Source organism: Leptodactylus fuscus, unplaced genomic scaffold (genome assembly GCF_031893055.1).
Source record: "Leptodactylus fuscus isolate aLepFus1 unplaced genomic scaffold, aLepFus1.hap2 HAP2_SCAFFOLD_655, whole genome shotgun sequence".
Lineage (NCBI taxonomy): Eukaryota > Metazoa > Chordata > Amphibia > Anura > Leptodactylidae > Leptodactylus > Leptodactylus fuscus.
This window is the reverse complement of record NW_027440688.1, coordinates 579-23,952: the sequence shown is the minus strand read 5'-3', so window position 1 is coordinate 23,952 and position 23,374 is coordinate 579. Positions and strand designations below refer to the sequence as shown.

At 46.8% G+C, this 23,374-nt stretch overlaps 1 protein-coding gene across 1 annotated transcript; it reads right to left on the bottom strand.

Annotated features, from left to right (window-relative positions):
* Positions 1 to 3,023: 3,023 nt before the first annotated feature.
* Positions 3,024 to 22,268, bottom strand: TNK1 (tyrosine kinase non receptor 1). The gene is made up of 13 exons (XM_075261935.1): positions 22,140 to 22,268; positions 21,569 to 21,742; positions 12,215 to 12,285; positions 10,734 to 10,955; positions 10,492 to 10,644; positions 10,099 to 10,376; positions 9,877 to 10,003; positions 9,543 to 9,784; positions 9,280 to 9,444; positions 4,657 to 4,733; positions 4,142 to 4,542; positions 3,663 to 3,758; positions 3,024 to 3,571 (listed from the first exon to the last, which is right to left on the bottom strand). Exons 2-13 carry the CDS (start codon positions 21,729 to 21,731, stop codon positions 3,446 to 3,448), a joined length of 2,121 nt encoding a protein of 706 aa, XP_075118036.1. The 5' UTR covers positions 21,732 to 21,742; positions 22,140 to 22,268; the 3' UTR covers positions 3,024 to 3,445.
* Positions 22,269 to 23,374: the final 1,106 nt, after the last annotated feature.

The following is a 23,374-nucleotide window of genomic DNA, read 5'->3' as shown; positions in this document are numbered from 1 at the left end:
GGACCTGCACCTCTACCAGTCCCTATATACACACATAAGGACCTGCACCTCTACCAGACCCTATATACACAACTAAGGACCTGCACCTCTACCAGACCCTATATACACAACTAAGGACCTGCACCTCTACCGGACACTATATACACAACTAAGGACCTGCACCTCTACCGGACCCTATATACACAACTAAGGACCTGCACCTCTACCGGACCCTATATACACAACTAAGGACCTGCACCTCTACCGGACCCTATATACACAACTAAGGACCTGCATCTCTACCAGACTCTATATACACAACTAAGGACCTGCATCTCTACCAGTCCCTATATACACACATAAGGACCTGCACCTCTACCAGTCCCTATATACACAACTAAGGACCTGCTCCTCTACCAGACCCTATATACACAGCTAAGGACCTGCACCTCTACCAGACCCTATATACACAACTAAGGACCTGCTCCTCTACCAGACCCTATATACACAACTAAGGACCTGCACCTCTACCAGACCCTATATACACAACTAAGGACCTGCACCTCTACCAGACCCTATATACACAACTAAGGACCTGCTCCTCTACCAGACCCTATATACACAGCTAAGGACCTGCACCTCTACTAGACCCTATATACACAACTAAGGACCTGCACCTCTACCAGACCCTATATACACAACTAATGACCTGCTCCTCTACCAGACCCTATATACACATATAAGGACCTGCACCTCTACCAGACCCTATATACACAACTAAGGACCTGCTCCTCTACCAGACCCTATATACACAACTAAGGACCTGCACCTCTACCAGGCACTATATACACAACTAAGGACCTGCACCTCTACCAGACACTATATACACAACTAAGGACCTGCTCCTCTACCAGACCCTATATACACAACTAAGGACCTGCACCTCTACCAGACACTATATACACAACTAAGGACCTGCTCCTCTACCAGACCCTATATACACAACTAAGGACCTGCACCTCTACCAGACCCTATATACACAACTAAGGACCTGCATCTCTACCAGTCCCTATATACACAACTAAGGACCTGCATCTCTACCAGTCCCTATATACACAACTAAGGACCTGCTCCTCTACCAGACCCTATATACACAACTAAGGACCTGCACCTCTACCAGACCCTATATACACAACTAAGGACCTGCACCTGTACCAGACCCTATATACACAACTAAGGACCTGCACCTCTACCGGACCCTATATACACACATAAGGACCTGCATCTCTACCAGACCCTATATACACAACTAAGGACCTGCACCTGTACCAGACCCTATATACACAACTAAGGACCTGCACCTCTACCAGACCCTATATACACAACTAAGGACCTGCACCTCTACCGGACCCTATATACACAACTAAGGACCTGCACCTCTACCAGACCCTATATACACAACTAAGGACCTGCACCTCTACCAGTCCCTATATACACACATAAGGACCTGCACCTCTACCAGACCCTATATACACAACTAATGACCTGCATCTCTACCAGACCCTATATACACACATAAGGACCTGCACCTCTACCAGTCCCTATATACACAACTAAGGACCTGCACCTCTACCAGACACTATATACACAACTAAGGACCTGCATCTCTACCAGACCCTATATACACACATAAGGACCTGCACCTCTACCAGACCCTATATACACAACTAAGGACCTGCACCTCTGCCAGACCCTATATACACAACTAAGGACCTGCACCTCTACCAATCCCTATATACACAACTAAGGACCTGCACCTCTACCAGACCCTATATACACAACTAAGGACCTGCACCTCTACCAGACCCTATATACACAACTAAGGACCTGCACCTCTACCAATCCCTATATACACAACTAAGGACCTGCACCTCTACCAGTCCCTATATACACAACTAAGGACCTGCTCCTCTACCAGACCCTATATACACAACTAAGGACCTGCACCTCTACCGGACCCTATATACACATAAGGACCTGCACCTCTACCAGACCCTATATACACAACTAAGGACCTGCATCTCTACCAGTCCCTATATACACAACTAAGGACCTGCATCTCTACCAGTCCCTATATACACAACTAAGGACCTGCTCCTCTACCAGTCCCTATATACACAACTAAGGACCTGCACCTCTACCAGTCCCTATATACACAACTAAGGACCTGCTCCTCTACCAGTCCCTATATACACAACTAAGGACCTGCACCTCTACCAGACCCTATATACACACATAAGGACCTGCATCTCTACCAGACCCTATATACACAACTAAGGACCTGCTCCTCTACCAGACCCTATATACACAACTAAGGACCTGCACCTCTACCAGACCCTATATACACAACTAAGGACCTGCACCTCTACCAGACCCTATATACACAACTAAGGACCTGCTCCTCTACCAGACCCTATATACACACATAAGGACCTGCATCTCTACCAGACCCTATATACACAACTAAGGACCTGCACCTCTACCAGACCCTATATACACAACTAAGGACCTGCACCTGTACCAGACCCTATATACACACATAAGGACCTGCACCTCTACCAGACCCTATATACACACCTAAGGACCTGCACCTGTACCAGACCCTATATACACACATAAGGATTGGTGCTTTTCTCTAACCCTATCCCCTCACCTCTAGACCGGACTATATGGATTATTATTATTCTGGAGCAATGTGAGGTAGGGGTCAGTTTTGTACATATGGACCCCCAGTGTGTGGGCGCTGGCACAGGTACAGTGTGATATTGGTGACTATAGGGTTAAGTCGCTGTTTGCTGAGGGCCGCGCCCTTCGGGGTGTGCTCGCCCTCACAGTTACCGTTTAACCCTTTCCTTTGTGGACGGCACCGCTGATAGAGAAGGACACAGAGACGAGCGGCGTCAGAGAGATTATAGCTTTATTATATGTGTGCCGCTGATCTCCTTCATACATGTAAACCTGGATATCAGCTCCACGCTGCACACGCCTGACATACATGACCTTCGGGGAGATCTGCCATGCTGGGAGTTGTAGTCCTCCAGCAACCCCTAGTAATACCATATGACGCTGTTGGCACAGTCCTGGTCACTCGGACCCTCATGTTTTGTTCTTGGCGGACGCCACCTCCAATATGGCGGATAACACTTCCTTAATACTTGGCGGGATCTGTCAGTTACGATATTCGCACGTCTTCTATGATCCGGCGTTACACGCCCAACAAGTTCTGTCCCTGAGTCATTTGCAGTTCACCATGACCCCCAGAAACGTCCAGCACCCTGGGGTCCTCAATATGGCGACCACTGCCTGTCATTGTCCTTCCTAATGAGCCCCATGGGGCATCCTCAGCCTTCGTGGACTCCGTCCCTTCATTGGATAAACAAGGTTCAGTTCACAGTGGTGCTGCGGGTCACTGGGGGTGCAGCGCTCTGCGCAGGACGTAGCGAGAGGCGGCCTCCAGGTTCCACTGACACTTCTCCAGGATCCGGCGGCAATCCTCCTTACTGTGACGGCTCACGTTGTACAGCTGCTCCACCTGCGCGGGACACAAGGGGTTACACGGGTCAGACCGCAGTGTCGTAATGGTGACATCATCATGACACAGAGGACACGCGTCTCCTACTCACCTTTAGGGCCTGCACGGCGCGGGTGACGTCACCTCCGTAGTTACGTAACGCGTCCCGGCTCTCATCTGTTGTCACACCGTGAACTCGCTCCTCTACCTGAGCAGAAGAAACAACTCATTATACAACACAGCATATACTCCAGTCACATCCAGAGCTGCAGTCACAATTCTGCTGTTACTTCAGTCAATACTGCAGCGTTACGTCAGGGCTCAGTACTCTACTGTTATGTCTCATACACCAATTACATCCAGAGCTGCAATCATAGTTCTGCTATTAGATCATGTATTGAGCTGAAGTCAATACTCATGTCTCATACTCAGATCACATCCAGAGCTGCAATCATAATTCTGTTAGACTATGGTCAATAAACTGTTATGTCTTGTCCTCCAGTCACACCGCAAGCAACAGCTACAAGGCAGCACATGAAAGCTGCGCTGTGGACAACAGGTTTTATTCCAGGTGGTTTTGGATCTTCTCACCTCCTTGACCTTCCTCTGGAGGTCGCTCTCCGATGACCCTCCTTTCTGAGCGGCCACTTTCCCGTCTGATGGTGATCGGTGCATTACATCCCCTGCAGTTGCCAGGACCGGAGATGATGAGAACTTCTCTTTGCCGGCTCGGCTCATCTGTGAGGAGGGGTAATCGGCATTGGGCAGGGGCAGGAGCCTTTCCTTGGTGACGGGTAGTTTTGGCTTGGGCAGGACTTGAGGGCGGAGGTTGGCAAGGATCCTTCGAGGGGGAAGGTCACTCATTCTTCTGGGCGAGGGTTCACGTGGTGGAGAACTCTCCAGATCTCGGATGCGGCTCCGGGGTCCCGGGTGGTGCTGGCGACTGTTTTGTGGAGGGAAGTCTGAGAGAGATTCAAGACTTTTTGAGAGTCCTGAAAGAGGGAAAAAGAAGAGGAAGGTTAACTCAGAGGTGTTCAGTGTATCGTGATGGAGGATCCACCAAAGAGAGCCGCCATGTGTGGACCTAGTACAAGGAGGACACTCACGCTGCATGCGTAGTAACTTGATGCCTTCTGCTCCCCCTCCTGCTCTCCGTGCCGCCTCCTTCCCTCTGTTCCGTCTTCTGGAAGAAACACAAAGTGGTCAGAGTCAGGTCAAAGGAGCCAATTCACCCAACTACATCTTAAAGATAGTCATATAGTCAACACAGCTCCTGACTATCCTAGAGATCACCGTATACTGAGCAGAGCTCCTGACTATCCTAGAGATCACCGTATACTGAGCAGAACTCCTGACTATCCTAGAGATCACCGTATACTGAGCAGAGCTCCTGACTATCCTAGAGATCACCGTATACTGAGCAGAGCTCCTGACTATCCTAGAGATCACCGTATACTGAGCAGAACTCCTGACTATCCTAGAGATCACCGTATACTGAACAGAGCTCCTGACTATCCTAGAGATCACCGTATACTGAGCAGAGCTCCTGACTATCCTAGAGATCACCGTATACTGAGCAGAGCTCCTGACTATCCTAGAGATCACCGTATACTGAGCAGAACTCCTGACTATCCTAGAGATCACCGTATACTGAGCAGAGCTCCTGACTATCCTAGAGATCACCGTATACTGAGCAGAGCTCCTGACTATCCTAGAGATCACCGTATACTGAGCAGAACTCCTGACTATCCTAGAGATCACCGTATACTGAGCAGAGCTCCTGACTATCCTAGAGATCACCGTATACTGAGCAGAGCTCCTGACTATCCTAGAGATCACTGTATACTGAGCAGAGCTCCTGACTATCCTAGAGATCACCGTATACTGAGCAGAGCTCCTGACTACATCCTAGAGATCACCGTATACTGAGCAGAACTCCTGACTATCCTAGAGATCACCGTATACCGAGCAGAACTCCTGACTACATCCTAGAGATCACTGTATACCGAGCAGAACTCCTGACTATCCTAGAGATCACTGTATACTGAGCAGAACTCCTGACTCTATCCTAGAGATCACCGTATACTGAGCAGAACTCCTGACTACATCCTAGAGATCACTGTATACTGAGCAGAACTCCTGACTCTATCCTAGAGATCACCGTATACTGAGCAGAGCTCCTGACTATCCTAGAGATCACTGTATACTGAGCAGAGCTCCTGACTATCCTAGAGATCACTGTATACTGAGCAGAACTCCTGACTACATCCTATAGATCACCGTATACTGAGCAGAACTCCTGACTATCCTAGAGATCACTGTATACTGAGCAGAGCTCCTGACTATCCTAGAGATCACTGTATACCGAGCAGAGCTCCTGACTACATCCTAGAGATCACCGTATACTGAGCAGAACTCCTGACTACATCCTAGAGATCACCGTATACTGAGCAGAACTCCTGACTATCCTAGAGATCACCGTATACTGAGCAGTACTCCTGACTCTATCCTAGAGATCACCGTATACTGAGCAGAGCTCCTGACTATCCTAGAGATCACCGTATACTGAGCAGAACTCCTGACTATCCTAGAGATCACCGTATACTGAGCAGAGCTCCTGACTATCCTAGAGATCACCGTATACTGAGCAGAGCTCCTGACTATCCTAGAGATCACCGTATACTGAGCAGAACTCCTGACTATCCTAGAGATCACCGTATACTGAGCAGAGCTCCTGACTATCCTAGAGATCACCGTATACTGAGCAGAGCTCCTGACTATCCTAGAGATCACTGTATACTGAGCAGAGCTCCTGACTATCCTAGAGATCACCGTATACTGAGCAGAGCTCCTGACTACATCCTAGAGATCACCGTATACTGAGCAGAACTCCTGACTATCCTAGAGATCACCGTATACCGAGCAGAACTCCTGACTACATCCTAGAGATCACTGTATACCGAGCAGAACTCCTGACTATCCTAGAGATCACCGTATACTGAGCAGAACTCCTGACTCTATCCTAGAGATCACCGTATACTGAGCAGAACTCCTGACTACATCCTAGAGATCACTGTATACTGAGCAGAACTCCTGACTCTATCCTAGAGATCACCGTATACTGAGCAGAGCTCCTGACTATCCTAGAGATCACTGTATACTGAGCAGAGCTCCTGACTATCCTAGAGATCACTGTATACTGAGCAGAACTCCTGACTACATCCTATAGATCACCGTATACTGAGCAGAACTCCTGACTATCCTAGAGATCACTGTATACTGAGCAGAGCTCCTGACTATCCTAGAGATCACCGTATACCGAGCAGAGCTCCTGACTACATCCTAGAGATCACCGTATACTGAGCAGAACTCCTGACTACATCCTAGAGATCACCGTATACTGAGCAGAACTCCTGACTATCCTAGAGATCACCGTATACTGAGCAGTACTCCTGACTCTATCCTAGAGATCACCGTATACTGAGCAGAGCTCCTGACTATCCTAGAGATCACCGTATACTGAGCAGAGCTCCTGACTATCCTAGAGATCACCGTATACTGAGCAGAGCTCCTGACTATCCTAGAGATCACCGTATACTGAGCAGAACTCCTGACTATCCTAGAGATCACCGTATACTGAGCAGAACTCCTGACTATCCTAGAGATCACCGTATACTGAGCCGAACTCCTGACTATATACTAGAGATCACCGAATACTGAGCAGAACTCCTGACTATCCTAGAGATCACCGTATACTGAGCAGAACTCCTGACTATCCTAGAGATCACTGTATACTGAGCAGAACTCCTGACTACATCCTAGAGATCACTGTATACTGAGCAGAGCTCCTGACTATCCTAGAGATCACTGTATACTGAGCAGAGCTCCTGACTATCCTAGAGATCACTGTATACTGAGCAGAGCTCCTGACTACATCCTAGAGATCACCGTATACTGAGCAGAACTCCTGACTACATCCTAGAGATCACCATATACTGAGCAGAACTCCTGACTATCCTAGAGATCACCGTATACTGAGCAGAACTCCTGACTATCCTAGAGATCACCGTATACTGAGCAGAACTCCTGACTCTATCCTAGAGATCACCGTATACTGAGCAGAACTCCTGACTATCCTAGAGATCACTGTATACTGAGCAGAACTCCTGACTCTATCCTAGAGATCACCGTATACTGAGCAGAACTCCTGACTATCCTAGAGATCACTGTATACCGAGCAGAACTCCTGACTACATCCTAGAGATCACCGTATACTGAGCAGAACTCCTGACTATCCTAGAGATCACCGTATACTGAGCAGTACTCCTGACTCTATCCTAGAGATCACCGTATACTGAGCAGAGCTCCTGACTATCCTAGAGATCACCGTATACTGAGCAGAGCTCCTGACTATCCTAGAGATCACCGTATACTGAGCAGAACTCCTGACTATCCTAGAGATCACCGTATACTGAGCAGAACTCCTGACTCTATCCTAGAGATCACCGTATACTGAGCAGAACTCCTGACTATCCTAGAGATCACCGTATAATGAGCAGAGCTCCTGACTATCCTAGAGATCACCGTATACTGAGCAGAACTCCTGACTATCCTAGAGATCACCGTATACTGAGCAGAACTCCTGACTATCCTAGAGATCACCGTATACTGAGCAGAACTCCTGACTATCCTAGAGATCACCGTATACTGAGCAGAACTCCTGACTCTATCCTAGAGATCACCGTATACTGAGCAGAACTCCTGACTATCCTAGAGATCACCGTATACTGAGCAGAGCTCCTGACTATCCTAGAGATCACTGTATACTGAGCAGAGCTCCTGACTATCCTAGAGATCACCGTATACTGAGCAGAACTCCTGACTATCCTAGAGATCACCGTATACTGAGCAGAACTCCTGACTATCCTAGAGATCACCGTATACTGAGCCGAACTCCTGACTATATACTAGAGATCACCGAATACTGAGCAGAACTCCTGACTATCCTAGAGATCACCGTATACTGAGCAGAACTCCTGACTATCCTAGAGATCACCGTATACTGAGCCGAACTCCTGACTATATACTAGAGATCACCGAATACTGAGCAGAACTCCTGACTATCCTAGAGATCACCGTATACTGAGCAGAACTCCTGACTATCCTAGAGATCACTGTATACTGAGCAGAACTCCTGACTACATCCTAGAGATCACTGTATACTGAGCAGAGCTCCTGACTATCCTAGAGATCACTGTATACTGAGCAGAGCTCCTGACTATCCTAGAGATCACTGTATACTGAGCAGAGCTCCTGACTACATCCTAGAGATCACCGTATACTGAGCAGAGCTCCTGACTCTATCCTAGAGATCACCGTATACTGAGCAGAGCTCCTGACTCTATCCTAGAGATCACCGTATACTGAGCAGAGCTCCTGACTCTATCCTAGAGATCACTGTATACTGAGCAGAGCTCCTGACTATCCTAGAGATCACCGTATACTGAGCAGAGCTCCTGACTATCCTAGAGATCACCGTATACTGAGCAGAACTCCTGACTATCCTAGAGATCACCGTATACTGAGCAGAGCTCCTGACTATCCTAGAGATCACCGTATACTGAGCAGAACTCCTGACTATCCTAGAGATCACCGTATACTGAATGTAGGGTATAAGACTGTTATCTGTAATATGTAGTGAGTTTGTGCACAGATGACTGTATACTCACTCGCTCTCGGCTTCTGTATCTCCCAGAGACAGCTTCCCCAGGCCACTCGCCATCTGTACACAGCTCCGCACCTGAGCCATATCCTCCGAACTAACCAGTGATGAAGGAAACTGTCCCACTTTCAGGGTGCGGCGGTTCTGTCCCCTCCACAGCTGTGAGTCTGGCCTAATCATGAGGAAAAGGGGACAGATGAGAAGATGATGATGAGGGTCCCCGGGGTCTCCTGTCCTGCACCAGGAGAACATACCCCTGATGCTACCTACCCAGCATCAATGAGAGTCACCACGTCACCGGTGTCCAAACGTAGCAAGGTGGGATCTGTCACATCCTGCAGAACACGGACCTCCACCGGCCTCACCTCTTGGATCAGAGTCATCAGGGTGCTGAAGTTGGGTCGATGTTCTGGTTTGTGCGCCCAGCACTTCATCATGATGGAGTACAGTCCTTGTGGACAGTCATCCGGCCGTTCCAGCCTTTCACCCTCACGGTCAATTTTGCTCAGGATCTGGTGGCAGACAAAGAAATTTATAGAAAGTGTCCAAGAGTAGAGACACCTCTGTCATACGAGGGGCTACATAGGTGGAGGACTTTGGTTACCTGTCGGCCACTTAATCCCAGCCAAGGCTCCTGGCCATAGGTGAACATCTCCCATAGGGTGACCCCGAACATCCAAACATCAGATGGGTGAGAGAAGGTGCCGATCTTTAAACTTTCTGGAGAACACCTAAAATACAACAGTAAGAAGTGTCATTTGGAGGCTCCTAAAACCTCACACCTCCTAAATCCCACCCACTGTGCTGCCATCATATGGAGTCTCACCACGCAAAGGGTATTTTCCGGTGAGCGGACATGATATAATGGTCATTGTGTCCGGTTAGCGACCTCATCAGTCCAAAGTCCCCGATTTTCACCACCTCCTCACTGGTCAGCAGAATATTCCGTGCTGCAAGGTCCCGGTGGATGAACTTGCGGGATTCCAGGTAGCTCATCCCTGAGGCGATCTGTAGGGCGTATGACCACAAGAGTGGTAGAGGGAAGCAACCGTAACGTGAACGCAGGGTGTCATGAAGGGATCCTAGAGGTGCCAGCTCTGTGACCTGCAACCATAGAGACAACCAGATGATATAGACAAGAGTCACTGCCAACAAACCTTCCTCCCAATATAGATGGCTTCAGTTTTTGGGATGGATAACCAGCACAGCGGCTACTCACCATCTTCAGTGGCTGCGCCAGCACTACGCCGTACAGACGTATGAGATGCGGATGATCCAAGGCGTACATAGAATTCACCTCTTGCAGGAAATCGAGGAGGGCGTCGGGGTCTGTTCCCGCATCTGTCCGAAGAGACTTGACTGCAACATTTACCTGCCGGGATAGAACATACCATTACATGGATGGATCCACCAGAAATCTAACCCATGAAGCTCCAGGTGATGGAAAGGAAAAGCACATACCACTCGCCCGCCCGGTATCCTCCACTCTCCTCTTTTGACCACTCCAAAACATCCATCCCCCAGGCGCTCCAGCAGGCTCAAGTCCCGTTCATTGATCAGACATTTTAGGGAACAGTCTGGGTCCCCCCTGGGGGCAGCTGATGATGGTGAGGATGATGATGAGATGACAGGATCGGGGAACGGGAGAGAATCGGGGCTGTCGGGGCTTCTTGTTGAGAACATCTACAAGGAAGGAAAAGTAGGAGGTAAGTGACATCCGGCAGACACTACAATAATTATAATTAAAGGACAACCCCACCCAATGTTTCCCATGTGCCGACATTGAAATCAAAGGCTCCGTCAACTCAACAGGAAATGACTAAGATGTTTTTTTTTTGTGTCTCACCCAGAATTGGGTCATTTAGGGAGAATCTACTGCAGGGTTCTAGAGTAGAAAGAAGAAAATGGACAAGATCCATCACCGGCTCAAACCCCTGACATGGGGGAGGTGAACCTAGAACATTGGAACTCATGAGGGAAGATGGATTCTTCCAGTATAGGGTGATTGGGAATCAGTGGATCCTCCCAGTATAGGGTGATTGGGAATCAGTGGATCCTCCCAGTATAGGGTGATCCTAAATCAGTATAGCTTGAGGGGGAGATTCTAAAGAAAGTCTTTCATGAAAACTTTTTGAACTCCAAGAGGACTATTCTTTCCCACACAAGGACTATCCTTTCCCCCTACGAGGACTATTCTTTCCCGCACAAGGACTATCCTTTCCCCCTACGAGGACTATTCTTTCCCGCACAAGGACTATCCTTTCCCCCACGAGGACTATCTTTCCCCCCACGAGGACTATCCTTTCCCGCACAAGGACTATCCTTTCCCGCACAAGGACTATTCCTTTCCCCCACAAGGACTATTCTTTCCCCCAGGATCCTTGGCTGGTGCCTCCACCCATCCTGGTCCATGTGAAGCTATTTTACAAGTCTTATCTAATTAACGCCTTGCTAATAATGAGTAAACAACCGGAAAGAATTGACTTCACCCAAAGCCGCACCCACTGCCACCATGTGAATCACTTGTGTAAATTGTGCCCGGGACGCCAGAGGCTACAATACAAAGGTCACCTGCAGAATAACAGGTGAGGGATCACAACAACCTGCAGCCATGTCCTCACAAGAGTCATCTCAGAGGGAACTCCACATGGACACCTACTGAAACTGCTACCTCATAGGCCAGGACATACTGGAGAGAAGTACATAGGAAGCATCTCGTAGATGATGAGCTGGTTGCTATAGAGGTATCCATGTGAATGGCCAAAATGGCCTGAATATTGGACATTATTTGCCCAATTCTAGTTTTGGTAGTCCCCTAAACAAGCAGTGGTCCAGCTAGAACTGTACTGGGTCAAATGTTTAACCCTTCCTATCTGGTAAGTCATCAGGAGACCTCTTACCCTACAGGTTGGAGGGCCTCATTGCTATATCTTAGGTCTCACCTTGTACATCCAGGATTTAGGCCGAACCGGTGGCTTCCTCCTCTTTACAGCTTCAAAGAGTCTTCTTTGTGCTAAAATAAAGAAACGTGAAAATGGTGAAGGCCAAGCTACAATATGGGAGACGACATCAAGCTAAGGACGAGATGAATGACCAAGGTTCACACAGCAGCTTACGTAGGATGACAAGGACAGGAGATCGAGGCCAATGAATCTGGATGGCCAGAAAATCGGGAATGATTATACTGTATAGTCAGGAGATCATCGATGACGGGACTCGATGGGGTGGTAGATGAGGTGACTAGGCTAGGAGATGTAGAATCACGGGACAAGATGACAGGTGATAGTAGACAATGGGACTAGATGGTGGATGCTGAACTTGGTGGACAGGGGATGATGAGTCACGAGACTCGCTGGACATGGAGATTTTATATAATGGGACTCAATATCCAGGAGATAGTGGATGATGAGACTAGATTATCAGTATACTGTAGCTGATGGTACTAGATGGTCTCAGGAAATGGTATGGTAAACAATGGAACTAGATGGACAGAAGATGGTGGATGATGGAAATAGATGGACAGGAGATGGTAAGTGATGGGACTAGATGGAAAGAAGATGGCCGATGATGGAAATAGATGGACAGAGGATGGTAAGTGATGGGACTAAATGGAAAGAAGATGGAGGATGACGGAAATAGATGGACAGGAGATGGTGGATGATGGAAATAGATGGACAGGAGAAGGTAAGTGATGGGACTAGATGGAAAGAAGATGGACGATGATGGAAAGAGATGGACAGGAGAAGGTAAGTGATGGGACTAGATGGAAAGAAGATGGACGATGATGGAAAGAGATGGACAGGAGAAGGTAAGTGATGGGACTAGATGGAAAGAAGATGGACGATGATGGAAAGAGATGGACAGGAGAAGGTAAGTGATGGGACTAGATGGAAAGAAGATGGACGATGATGGAAAGAGATGGACAGGAGATGGTAAGTGATGGGACTAAATGGAAAGAAGATGGCGGATGATGGAAATAGATGGACAGGAGATGGTAAGTGATGGGACTAGATGGACAGAAGATGGTGGATGATGGAAATAGATGGACAGAGGATGGTAAACGATGGAACTAGATGGACAGAAGATGGTGGATGATGGAAATAGATGGACAGGAGAAGGTAAGTGATGGGACTAGATGGAAAGAAGATGGACGATGATGGAAATAGATGGACAGAAGAAGGTAAGTGATGGGACTAGATGGAAAGAAGATGGAGGATGACAGAAATAGATGGACAGGAGATGGTGGATGATGGAAATAGATGGACAGGAGAAGGTAAGTGATGGGACTAGATGGAAAGAAGATGGACGATGATGGAAAGAGATGGACAGGAGAAGGTAAGTGATATAACTAAATGGAAAGAAGATGGCGGATGATGGAAATAGATGGACAGGAGAAGGTAAGTGATGGGACTAGATGGAAAGAAGATGGCCGATGATGGAAATAGATGGACAGAGGATGGTAAGTGATGGGACTAAATGGAAAGAAGATGGAGGATGACGGAAATAGATGGACAGGAGATGGTGGATGATGGAAATAGATGGACAGGAGAAGGTAAGTGATGGGACTAGATGGAAAGAAGATGGCCGATGATGGAAATAGATGGACAGAGGATGGTAAACGATGGAACTAGATGGACAGAAGATGGTGGATGATGGAAATAGATGGACAGGAGATGGTAAACGATGGAACTAGATGGACAGAAGATGGTGGATGATGGAAATAGATGGACAGGAGATGGTGGATGATGGAAATAGATGGACAGGAGAAGGTAAGTGATGGGACTAGATGGAAAGAAGATGGACGATGATGGAAAGAGATGGACAGGAGAAGGTAAGTGATGGGACTAGATGGAAAGAAGATGGACGATGATGGAAAGAGATGGACAGGAGATGGTAAGTGATGGGACTAAATGGAAAGAAGATGGTGGATGATGGAAAGAGATGGACAGGAGAAGGTAAGTGATGGGACTAGATGGAAAGAAGATGGACGATGATGGAAAGAGATGGACAGGAGTTGGTAAGTGATGGGACTAGATGGAAAGAAGATGGTGGATGATGGAAATAGATGGACAGAGGATGGTAAACGATGGAACTAGATGGACAGAAGATGGTGGATGATGGAAATAGATGGACAGGAGATGGTAAACGATGGAACTAGATGGACAGAAGATGGTGGATGATGGAAATAGATGGACAGGAGAAGGTAAGTGATGGGACTAGATGGAAAGAAGATGGACGATGATGGAAATACATGGACAGAGGATGGTAAGTGATGGGACTAGATGGAAAGAAGATGGCGGATGATGGAAATAGATGGACAGAAGAAGGTAAGTGATGGGACTAGATGGAAAGAAGATGGAGGATGACAGAAATAGATGGACAGGAGATGGTGGATGATGGAAATAGATGGACAGAAGAAGGTAAGTGATGGGACTAGATGGAAAGAAGATGGACGATGATGGAAAGAGATGGACAGGAGAAGGTAAGTGATATAACTAAATGGAAAGAAGATGGCGGATGATGGAAATAGATGGACAGGAGTTGGTAAGTGATGGGACTAGATGGACAGAAGATGGTGGATGATGGAAATAGATGGACAGGAGATGGTAAGTGATGGGACTAGATGGACAGAAGATGGTGGATGATGGAAATAGATGGACAGGAGATGGTAAGTGATGGGACTAGATGGACAGAAGATGGTGGATGACAGAAATAGATGGACAGGAGATGGTGGATGATGGAAATAGATGGACAGGAGATGGTAAGTGATGGGACTAGATGGAAAGAAGATGGACGATGATGGAAAGAGATGGACAGGAGAAGGTAAGTGATGGGACTAAATGGAAAGAAGATGGAGGATGACAGAAATAGATGGACAGGAGATGGTGGATGATGGAAATAGATGGACAGGAGAAGGTAAGTGATGGGACTAGATGGACAGAAGATGGCAGATTATGGAAAGAGATGGACAGGAGATGGTAAGTGATGGGACTAGGTGGGCAGGAGATGATGGAGAATCTACATAGGTCCAAATCAACAGAAGATGTTTGATAATTCACATAAGACTAGGATAGGAGATGATGATGCAAATGGGACCTGACAGAGATGATATAGATGTTAATATGTAGTATGTGTCCTGGTGGACTGGAGATGATATAGAGGTGATAGTGTAGTATAGGACCTGGTGGACTGGAGATGATGTAGAGGTGATAGTGTAGTATAGGACCTGGTGGACTGGAGATGATGTAGAGGTGATAGTGTAGTATAGGACCTGGTGGACTGGAGATGATATAGAGGTGATAGTGTAGTATAGGACCTGGTGGACTGGAGATGATGTAGAGGTGATAGTGTAGTATAGGACCTGGTGGACAGGAGATGATGTAGAGGTGATAGTGTAGTATAGGACCTGGTGGACTGGAGATGATATAGAGGTGATAGTGTAGTATGTGTCCTGGTGGACTAGAGATGATGTAGAGGTGATAGTGTAGTATGTGTCCTGGTGGACAGGAGATGATGTAGAGGTGATAGTGTAGTATAGGACCTGGTGGACTGGAGATGATGTAGAGGTGATAGTGTAGTATAGGACCTGGTGGACTGGAGATGATATAGAGGTGATAGTGTAGTATAGGACCTGGTGGACTGGAGATGATGTAGAGGTGATAGTGTAGTATGTGTCCTGGTGGACAGGAGATGATATAGAGGTGATAGTGTAGTATAGGACCTGGTGGACTGGAGATGATATAGAGGTGATAGTGTAGTATAGGACCTGGTGGACTAGAGATGATATAGAGGTGATAGTGTAGTATAGGACCTGGTGGACTGGAGATGATGTAGAGGTGATAGTGTAGTATAGGACCTGGTGGACTGGAGATGATATAGATGTTAATATGTAGTATGTGTCCTGGTGGACAGGAGATGATGTAGAGGTGATAGTGTAGTATGTGTCCTGGTGGACAGGAGATGATGTAGAGGTGATAGTGTAGTATAGGACCTGGTGGACTGGAGATGATATAGAGGTGATAGTGTAGTATAGGACCTGGTGGACTGGAGATGATGTAGAGGTGATAGTGTAGTATAGGACCTGGTGGACAGGAGATGATGTAGAGGTGATAGTGTAGTATAGGACCTGGTGGACTGGAGATGATATAGAGGTGATAGTGTAGTATAGGACCTGGTGGACTGGAGATGATGTAGAGGTGATAGTGTAGTATAGGACCTGGTGGACTGGAGATGATGTAGAGGTGATAGTGTAGTATAGGACCTGGTGGACAGGAGATGATGTAGAGGTGATAGTGTAGTATAGGACCTGGTGGACTGGAGATGATGTAGAGGTGGTAGTGTAGTATGTGTCCTGGTGGACAGGAGATGATGTAGAGGTGATAGTGTAGTATGTGTCCTGGTGGACAGGAGATGATGTAGAGGTGATAGTGTAGTATGTGTCCTGGTGGACAGGAGATGATATAGAGGTGATAGTGTAGTATGTGTCCTGGTGGACAGGAGATGATATAGAGGTGATAGTGTAGTATAGGACCTGGTGGACTGGAGATGATGTAGAGGTGATAGTGTAGTATAGGACCTGGTGGACTGGAGATGATGTAGAGGTGATAGTGTAGTATAGGACCTGGTGGACTAGAGATGATATAGAGGTGATAGTGTAGTATAGGACCTGGTGGACAGGAGATGATATAGAGGTGATAGTGTAGTATAGGACCTGGTGGACTGGAGATGATATAGAGGTGATAGTGTAGTATAGGACCTGGTGGACAGGAGATGATGTAGAGGTGATAGTGTAGTATGTGTCCTGGTGGACAGGAGATGATGTAGAGGTGATAGTGTAGTATGTGTCCTGGTGGACAGGAGATGATGTAGAGGTGATAGTGTAGTATAGGACCTGGTGGACTGGAGATGATGTAGAGGTGATAGTGTAGTATAGGACCTGGTGGACTGGAGATGATGTAGAGGTGATAGTGTAGTATAGGACCTGGTGGACTAGAGATGATATAGAGGTGATAGTGTAGTATGTGTCCTGGTGGACAGGAGATGATGTAGAGGTGATAGTGTAGTATGTGTCCTGGTGGACTGGAGATGATGTAGAGGTGATAGTGTAGTATGTGTCCTGGTGGACAGGAGATGATGTAGAGGTGATAGTGTAGTATAGGACCTGGTGGACAGGAGATGATGTAGAGGTGATAGTGTAGTATAGGACCTGGTGGACAGGAGATGATGTAGAGGTGATAGTGTAGTATAGGACCTGGTGGACTGGAGATGATATAGAGGTGGTAGTGTAGTATGTGTCCTGGTGGACAGGAGATGATGTAGAGGTGATAGTGTAGTATGTGTCCTGGTGGACAGGAGATGATGTAGAGGTGATAGTGTAGTATGTGTCCTGGTGGACAGGAGATGATGTAGAGGTGATAGTGTAGTATGTGTCCTGGTGGACAGGAGATGATGTAGAGGTGATAGTGTAGTATAGGACCTGGTGGACTGGAGATGATATAGAGGTGATAGTGTAGTATGTGTCCTGGTGGACAGGAGATGATGTAGAGGTGATAGTGTAGTATAGGACCTGGTGGACTGGAGATGATATAGAGGTGATAGTGTAGTATGTGTCCTGGTGGACAGGAGATGATGTAGAGGTGATAGTGTAGTATAGGACCTGGTGGACTGGAGATGATGTAGAGGTGATAGTGTAGTATGTGTCCTGGTGGACTGGAGATGATATAGAGGTGATAGTGTAGTATGTGTCCTGGTGGACAGGAGATGATGTAGAGGTGATAGTGTAGTATGTGTCCTGGTGGACAGGAGATGATGTAGAGGTGATAGTGTAGTATAGGACCTGGTGGACTGGAGATGATATAGAGGTGATAGTGTAGTATGTGTCCTGGTGGACAGGAGATGATGTAGAGGTGATAGTGTAGTATAGGACCTGGTGGACAGGAGATGATGTAGAGGTGATAGTGTAGTATAGGACCTGGTGGACTGGAGATGATGTAGAGGTGATAGTGTAGTATAGGACCTGGTGGACTGGAGATGATATAGAGGTGATAGTGTAGTATAGGACCTGGTGGACTGGAGATGATATAGAGGTGATAGTGTAGTATAGGACCTGGTGGACTGGAGATGATGTAGAGGTGATAGTGTAGTATAGGACCTGGTGGACTGGAGATGATGTAGAGGTGATAGTGTAGTATAGGACCTGGTGGACTGGAGATGATGTAGAGGTGATAGTGTAGTATAGGACCTGGTGGACTGGAGATGATGGGGACTGTCTCTCTACCACTATTGTACAGAATCTGAAGGACTGATCAGTTATTGGCGAGCTGCTTCAGTGAATGACAAGCAGCTGAAAGATCTCCACGCCTCATTCCAAGCCGAATAATAGTGAACTCATTCCATAGGGAATAAGAGATACGGGAGACGCTATCCATGACTCATGACATGTGACACGTGAGAAAGTACCAGACACGGAGGAAGCAAAGCCATAAGAACAACACAGGGAGCCTTATGTAATGGATGGTCACTTTCTTATCAAAGTGCTTAGAGCTGCACAATACTACAACCCTCATCATGTATCCAAGACCATCATATAAGATCCAGTCTCCGAGCCATACAATACTACAATCCTCATCATGTATCCAAGACCATCATATAAGATACAGTCTCAGGAGAACCATACTGTACTACAACCCTCATCATGTATCCAATCCATCATATAAGATACAGTCTCAGGAGAACCATACTGTACTACAACCCTCATCATGTATCCAATCCATCATATAAGATACAGTCTCAGGAGAACCATACAATACTACAATCCTCATCATGTATCCAAGTCCATCATATAAGATACAGTCTCAGGAGAACCATACAATACTACAACCCTCATCATGTATCCAAGTCCATCATATAAGATACAGTCTCCGAGCCATACAATACTACAATCCTCATCATGTATCCAATCCATCATATAAGATCCAGTCTCCGAGCCATACAGTACTACAATCCTCATCATGTATCCAATCCATCATATAAGATACAGTCTCAGGAGAACCATACTGTACTACAACCCTCATCATGTATCCAATCCATCATATAAGATACAGTCTCAGGAGAACCATACAGTACTACAACCCTCATCATGTATCCAATCCATCATATAAGATACAGTCTCAGGAGAACCATACTGTACTACAACCCTCATCATGTATCCAAGTCCATCATATAAGATCCAGTCTCCGAGCCATACAGTACTACAACCCTCATCATGTATCCAATCCATCATATAAGATCCAGTCTCCGAGCCATACAATACTACAACCCTCATCATGTATCCAATCCATCATATAAGATCCAGTCTCCGAGCCATACAGTACTACAATCCTCATCATGTATCCAATCCATCATATAAGATCCAGTCTCAGGAGAACCATACAGTACTACAATCCTCATCATGTATCCAATCCATCATATAAGATCCAGTCTCCGAGCCATACAATACTACAACCCTCATCATGTATCCAATCCATCATATAAGATACAGTCTCCGAGCCATACAGTACTACAATCCTCATCATGTATCCAATCCATCATATAAGATCCAGTCTCCGAGCCATACAGTACTACAACCCTCATCATGTATCCAATCCATCATATAAGATCCAGTCTCCGAGCCATACAGTACTACAACCCTCATCATGTATCCAATCCATCATATAAGATCCAGTCTCCGAGCCATACAGTACTACAACCCTCATCATGTATCCAATCCATCATATAAGATCCAGTCTCCGAGCCATACAGTACTACAACCCTCATCATGTATCCAAGTCCATCATATAAGATCCAGTCTCCGAGCCATACAGTACTACAACCCTCATCATGTATCCAAGTCCATCATATAAGATCCAGTCTCCGAGCCATACAGTACTACAACCCTCATCATGTATCCAAGTCCATCATATAAGATCCAGTCTCCGAGCCATACAGTACTACAACCCTCATCATGTATCCAATCCATCATATAAGATCCAGTCTCCGAGCCATACAATACTACAATCCTCATCATGTATCCAATCCATCATATAAGATCCAGTCTCCGAGCCATACAGTACTACAACCCTCATCATGTATCCAATCCATCATATAAGATACAGTCTCCGAGCCATACAGTACTACAATCCTCATCATGTATCCAATCCATCATATAAGATCCAGTCTCCGAGCCATACAGTACTACAATCCTCATCATGTATCCAATCCATCATATAAGATCCAGTCTCCGAGCCATACAGTACTACAATCCTCATCATGTATCCAATCCATCATATAAGATCCAGTCTCCGAGCCATACAGTACTACAACCCTCATCATGTATCCAATCCATCATATAAGATACAGTCTCCGAGCCATACAATACTACAACCCTCATCATGTATCCAATCCATCATATAAGATCCAGTCTCCGAGCCATACAGTACTACAATCCTCATCATGTATCCAATCCATCATATAAGATCCAGTCTCCGAGCCATACAGTACTACAATCCTCATCATGTATCCAATCCATCATATAAGATCCAGTCTCCGAGCCATACAGTACTACAATCCTCATCATGTATCCAATCCATCATATAAGATCCAGTCTCCGAGCCATACAGTACTACAACCCTCATCATGTATCCAATCCATCATATAAGATACAGTCTCCGAGCCATACAATACTACAACCCTCATCATGTATCCAATCCATCATATAAGATCCAGTCTCCGAGCCATACAGTACTACAATCCTCATCATGTATCCAATCCATCATATAAGATCCAGTCTCCGAGCCATACAGTACTACAATCCTCATCATGTATCCAATCCATCATATAAGATCCAGTCTCCGAGCCATACAGTACTACAACCCTCATCATGTATCCAATCCATCATATAAGATCCAGTCTCCGAGCCATACAGTACTACAACCCTCATCATGTATCCAATCCATCATATAAGATCCAGTCTCCGAGCCATACAGTACTACAATCCTCATCATGTATCCAATCCATCATATAAGATCCAGTCTCAGGAGAACCATACAGTACTACAACCCTCATCATGTATCCAATCCATCATATAAGATACAGTCTCCGAGCCATACAGTACTACAACCCTCATCATGTATCCAATCCATCATATAAGATACAGTCTCCGAGCCATACAGTACTACAACCCTCATCATGGCTGATAACATCACCTTCTCCAGGCACTACGAAGTCCTACAACCCCCATCATGTTTTGCAGTTCTTACCTGGCCTCCCCATTCCAATCTGATCCAAGTCAAATGGTTTCACAAAGTCAAAGTGTCCGGGTCGGGTGACGTTGAGTTCATCCCGGATTTTGGGGTAGAATTGTTCCAGCTGGACCTCCCGCAGCAGAGAGAGCAGCCACTCGGTACCTTCCTCCGTCACCATCTCGGCAGCACCTGCAGAGAAGAGAGGTTGGCGCTGTATGACACTCCGTACAGCAGTGCGATCTATAAAGAGGCGCAGCGCACACCTCCACCAGGATGTATACACACAACACACTGAGCCACAGGACACGCCTGCTCCGTGTTCTCAGCCTCACGTGTGGGAAGATCAGAGACAACATGTACGGACAAGAGAGGAATGAGGAAGAGACAGCAAGATCAAAACACATATGAATCACTACCCCCATCATTGTATCGTCCAGAAAGTCTGAACTCATCCTATCTCGTCCACCACACGGCTCCCATCATTGTCCTGGACGGCAGTACTACCACCCCCACTATTACCCCGAGCCTATACCTGCGAGTGCCGGCGCCATGGATGATGGCGATGTTTAGGGGTTATATTTAGTACCTGACTCATTAGGATTTCGCCCTCCGCTGATTTCATGTCTCCCAGGGGCAGACGCCGCACATTATCCTGGATATAAACAGGAGGTCACCACCAGACCTGGCACATGTTATCACCGACCTATGATGGGGCGTCTACACCTGTACCACCATTACCATGTCGGAGAGACAGAACACAAGACACTCAGCACAAGACCCCCATACCCAATCTACCCTGTATATTACCCTATTCCCTCTCTATAGGGTACCTCCCCTTATCCATCCTCTACCCCGTCTATCCCCCCTCTACACCCTCCGATATCCCCCTCTACATCCTCCATTATCCCCATCTACATCCTCCATTATCCCCATCTACATCCTCCATTATCCCCATCTACATCCTCCATTATCCCCCATCTACACCCTCCGATATCCCCCTCTACATCCTCCATTATCCCCCCCTACATCCTCCATTATCCCCCTTCTACATCCTCCATTATCCCCCCTACATCCTCCATTATCCCCATCTACTTCCTCCATTATCCCCATCTACATCCTCCATTATCCCCCCTACATCCTCCATTATCCCCATCTACATCCTCCATTATCCCCCCTACATCCTCCATTATCCCCCTACATCCTCCATTATCCCCCCCTACATCCTCCATTATCCCCATCTACATCCTCCATTATCCCCCCTACATCCTCCATTATCCCCCCTACACCCTCCATTATCCCCCATCTACATCCTCCGATATCCCCATCTACATCCTCCATTATCCCCCTCTACATCCTCCATTATCCCCCTCTACACCCTCCGATATCCCCATCTACATCCTCCATTATCCCCCTCTACACCCTCCGATATCCCCCCCTACATCCTCCATTATCCCCATCTACTTCCTCCATTATCCCCCTCTACATCCTCCATTATCCCCCCTACATCCTCCATTATCCCCCCTACATCCTCCATTATCCCCATCTACATCCTCCATTATCCCCCTCTACATCCTCCATTATCCCCTCTACATCCTCCATTATCCCCCCTACATCCTCCATTATCCCCCCTACATCCTCCATTATCCCCCCTACATCCTCCATTATCCCCATCTACATCCTCCATTATCCCCCTCTACATCCTCCATTATCCCCCCTACATCCTCCATTATCCCCCTACATCCTCCATTATCCCCCCTACATCCTCCATTATCCCCCCTACATCCTCCATTATCCCCCCTACATCCTCCATTATCCCCCTCT

Excerpts from the sequence above, each read along its gene's own strand:
- TNK1 (XM_075261935.1), bottom strand. The coding sequence starts at position 21,731 with ATGGTGACGGAGGAAGGTACCGAGTGGCTGCTCTCTCTGCTGCGGGAG. Across the intron at positions 10,645-10,733 it reads GGATACCGGGCGGGCGAGTG|GTAAATGTTGCAGTCAAGTC; the intron begins GTATGTGCTTTT and ends CTATCCCGGCAG. Across the intron at positions 10,377-10,491 it reads TGGCGCAGCCACTGAAGATG|GTCACAGAGCTGGCACCTCT; the intron begins GTGAGTAGCCGC and ends CTATGGTTGCAG.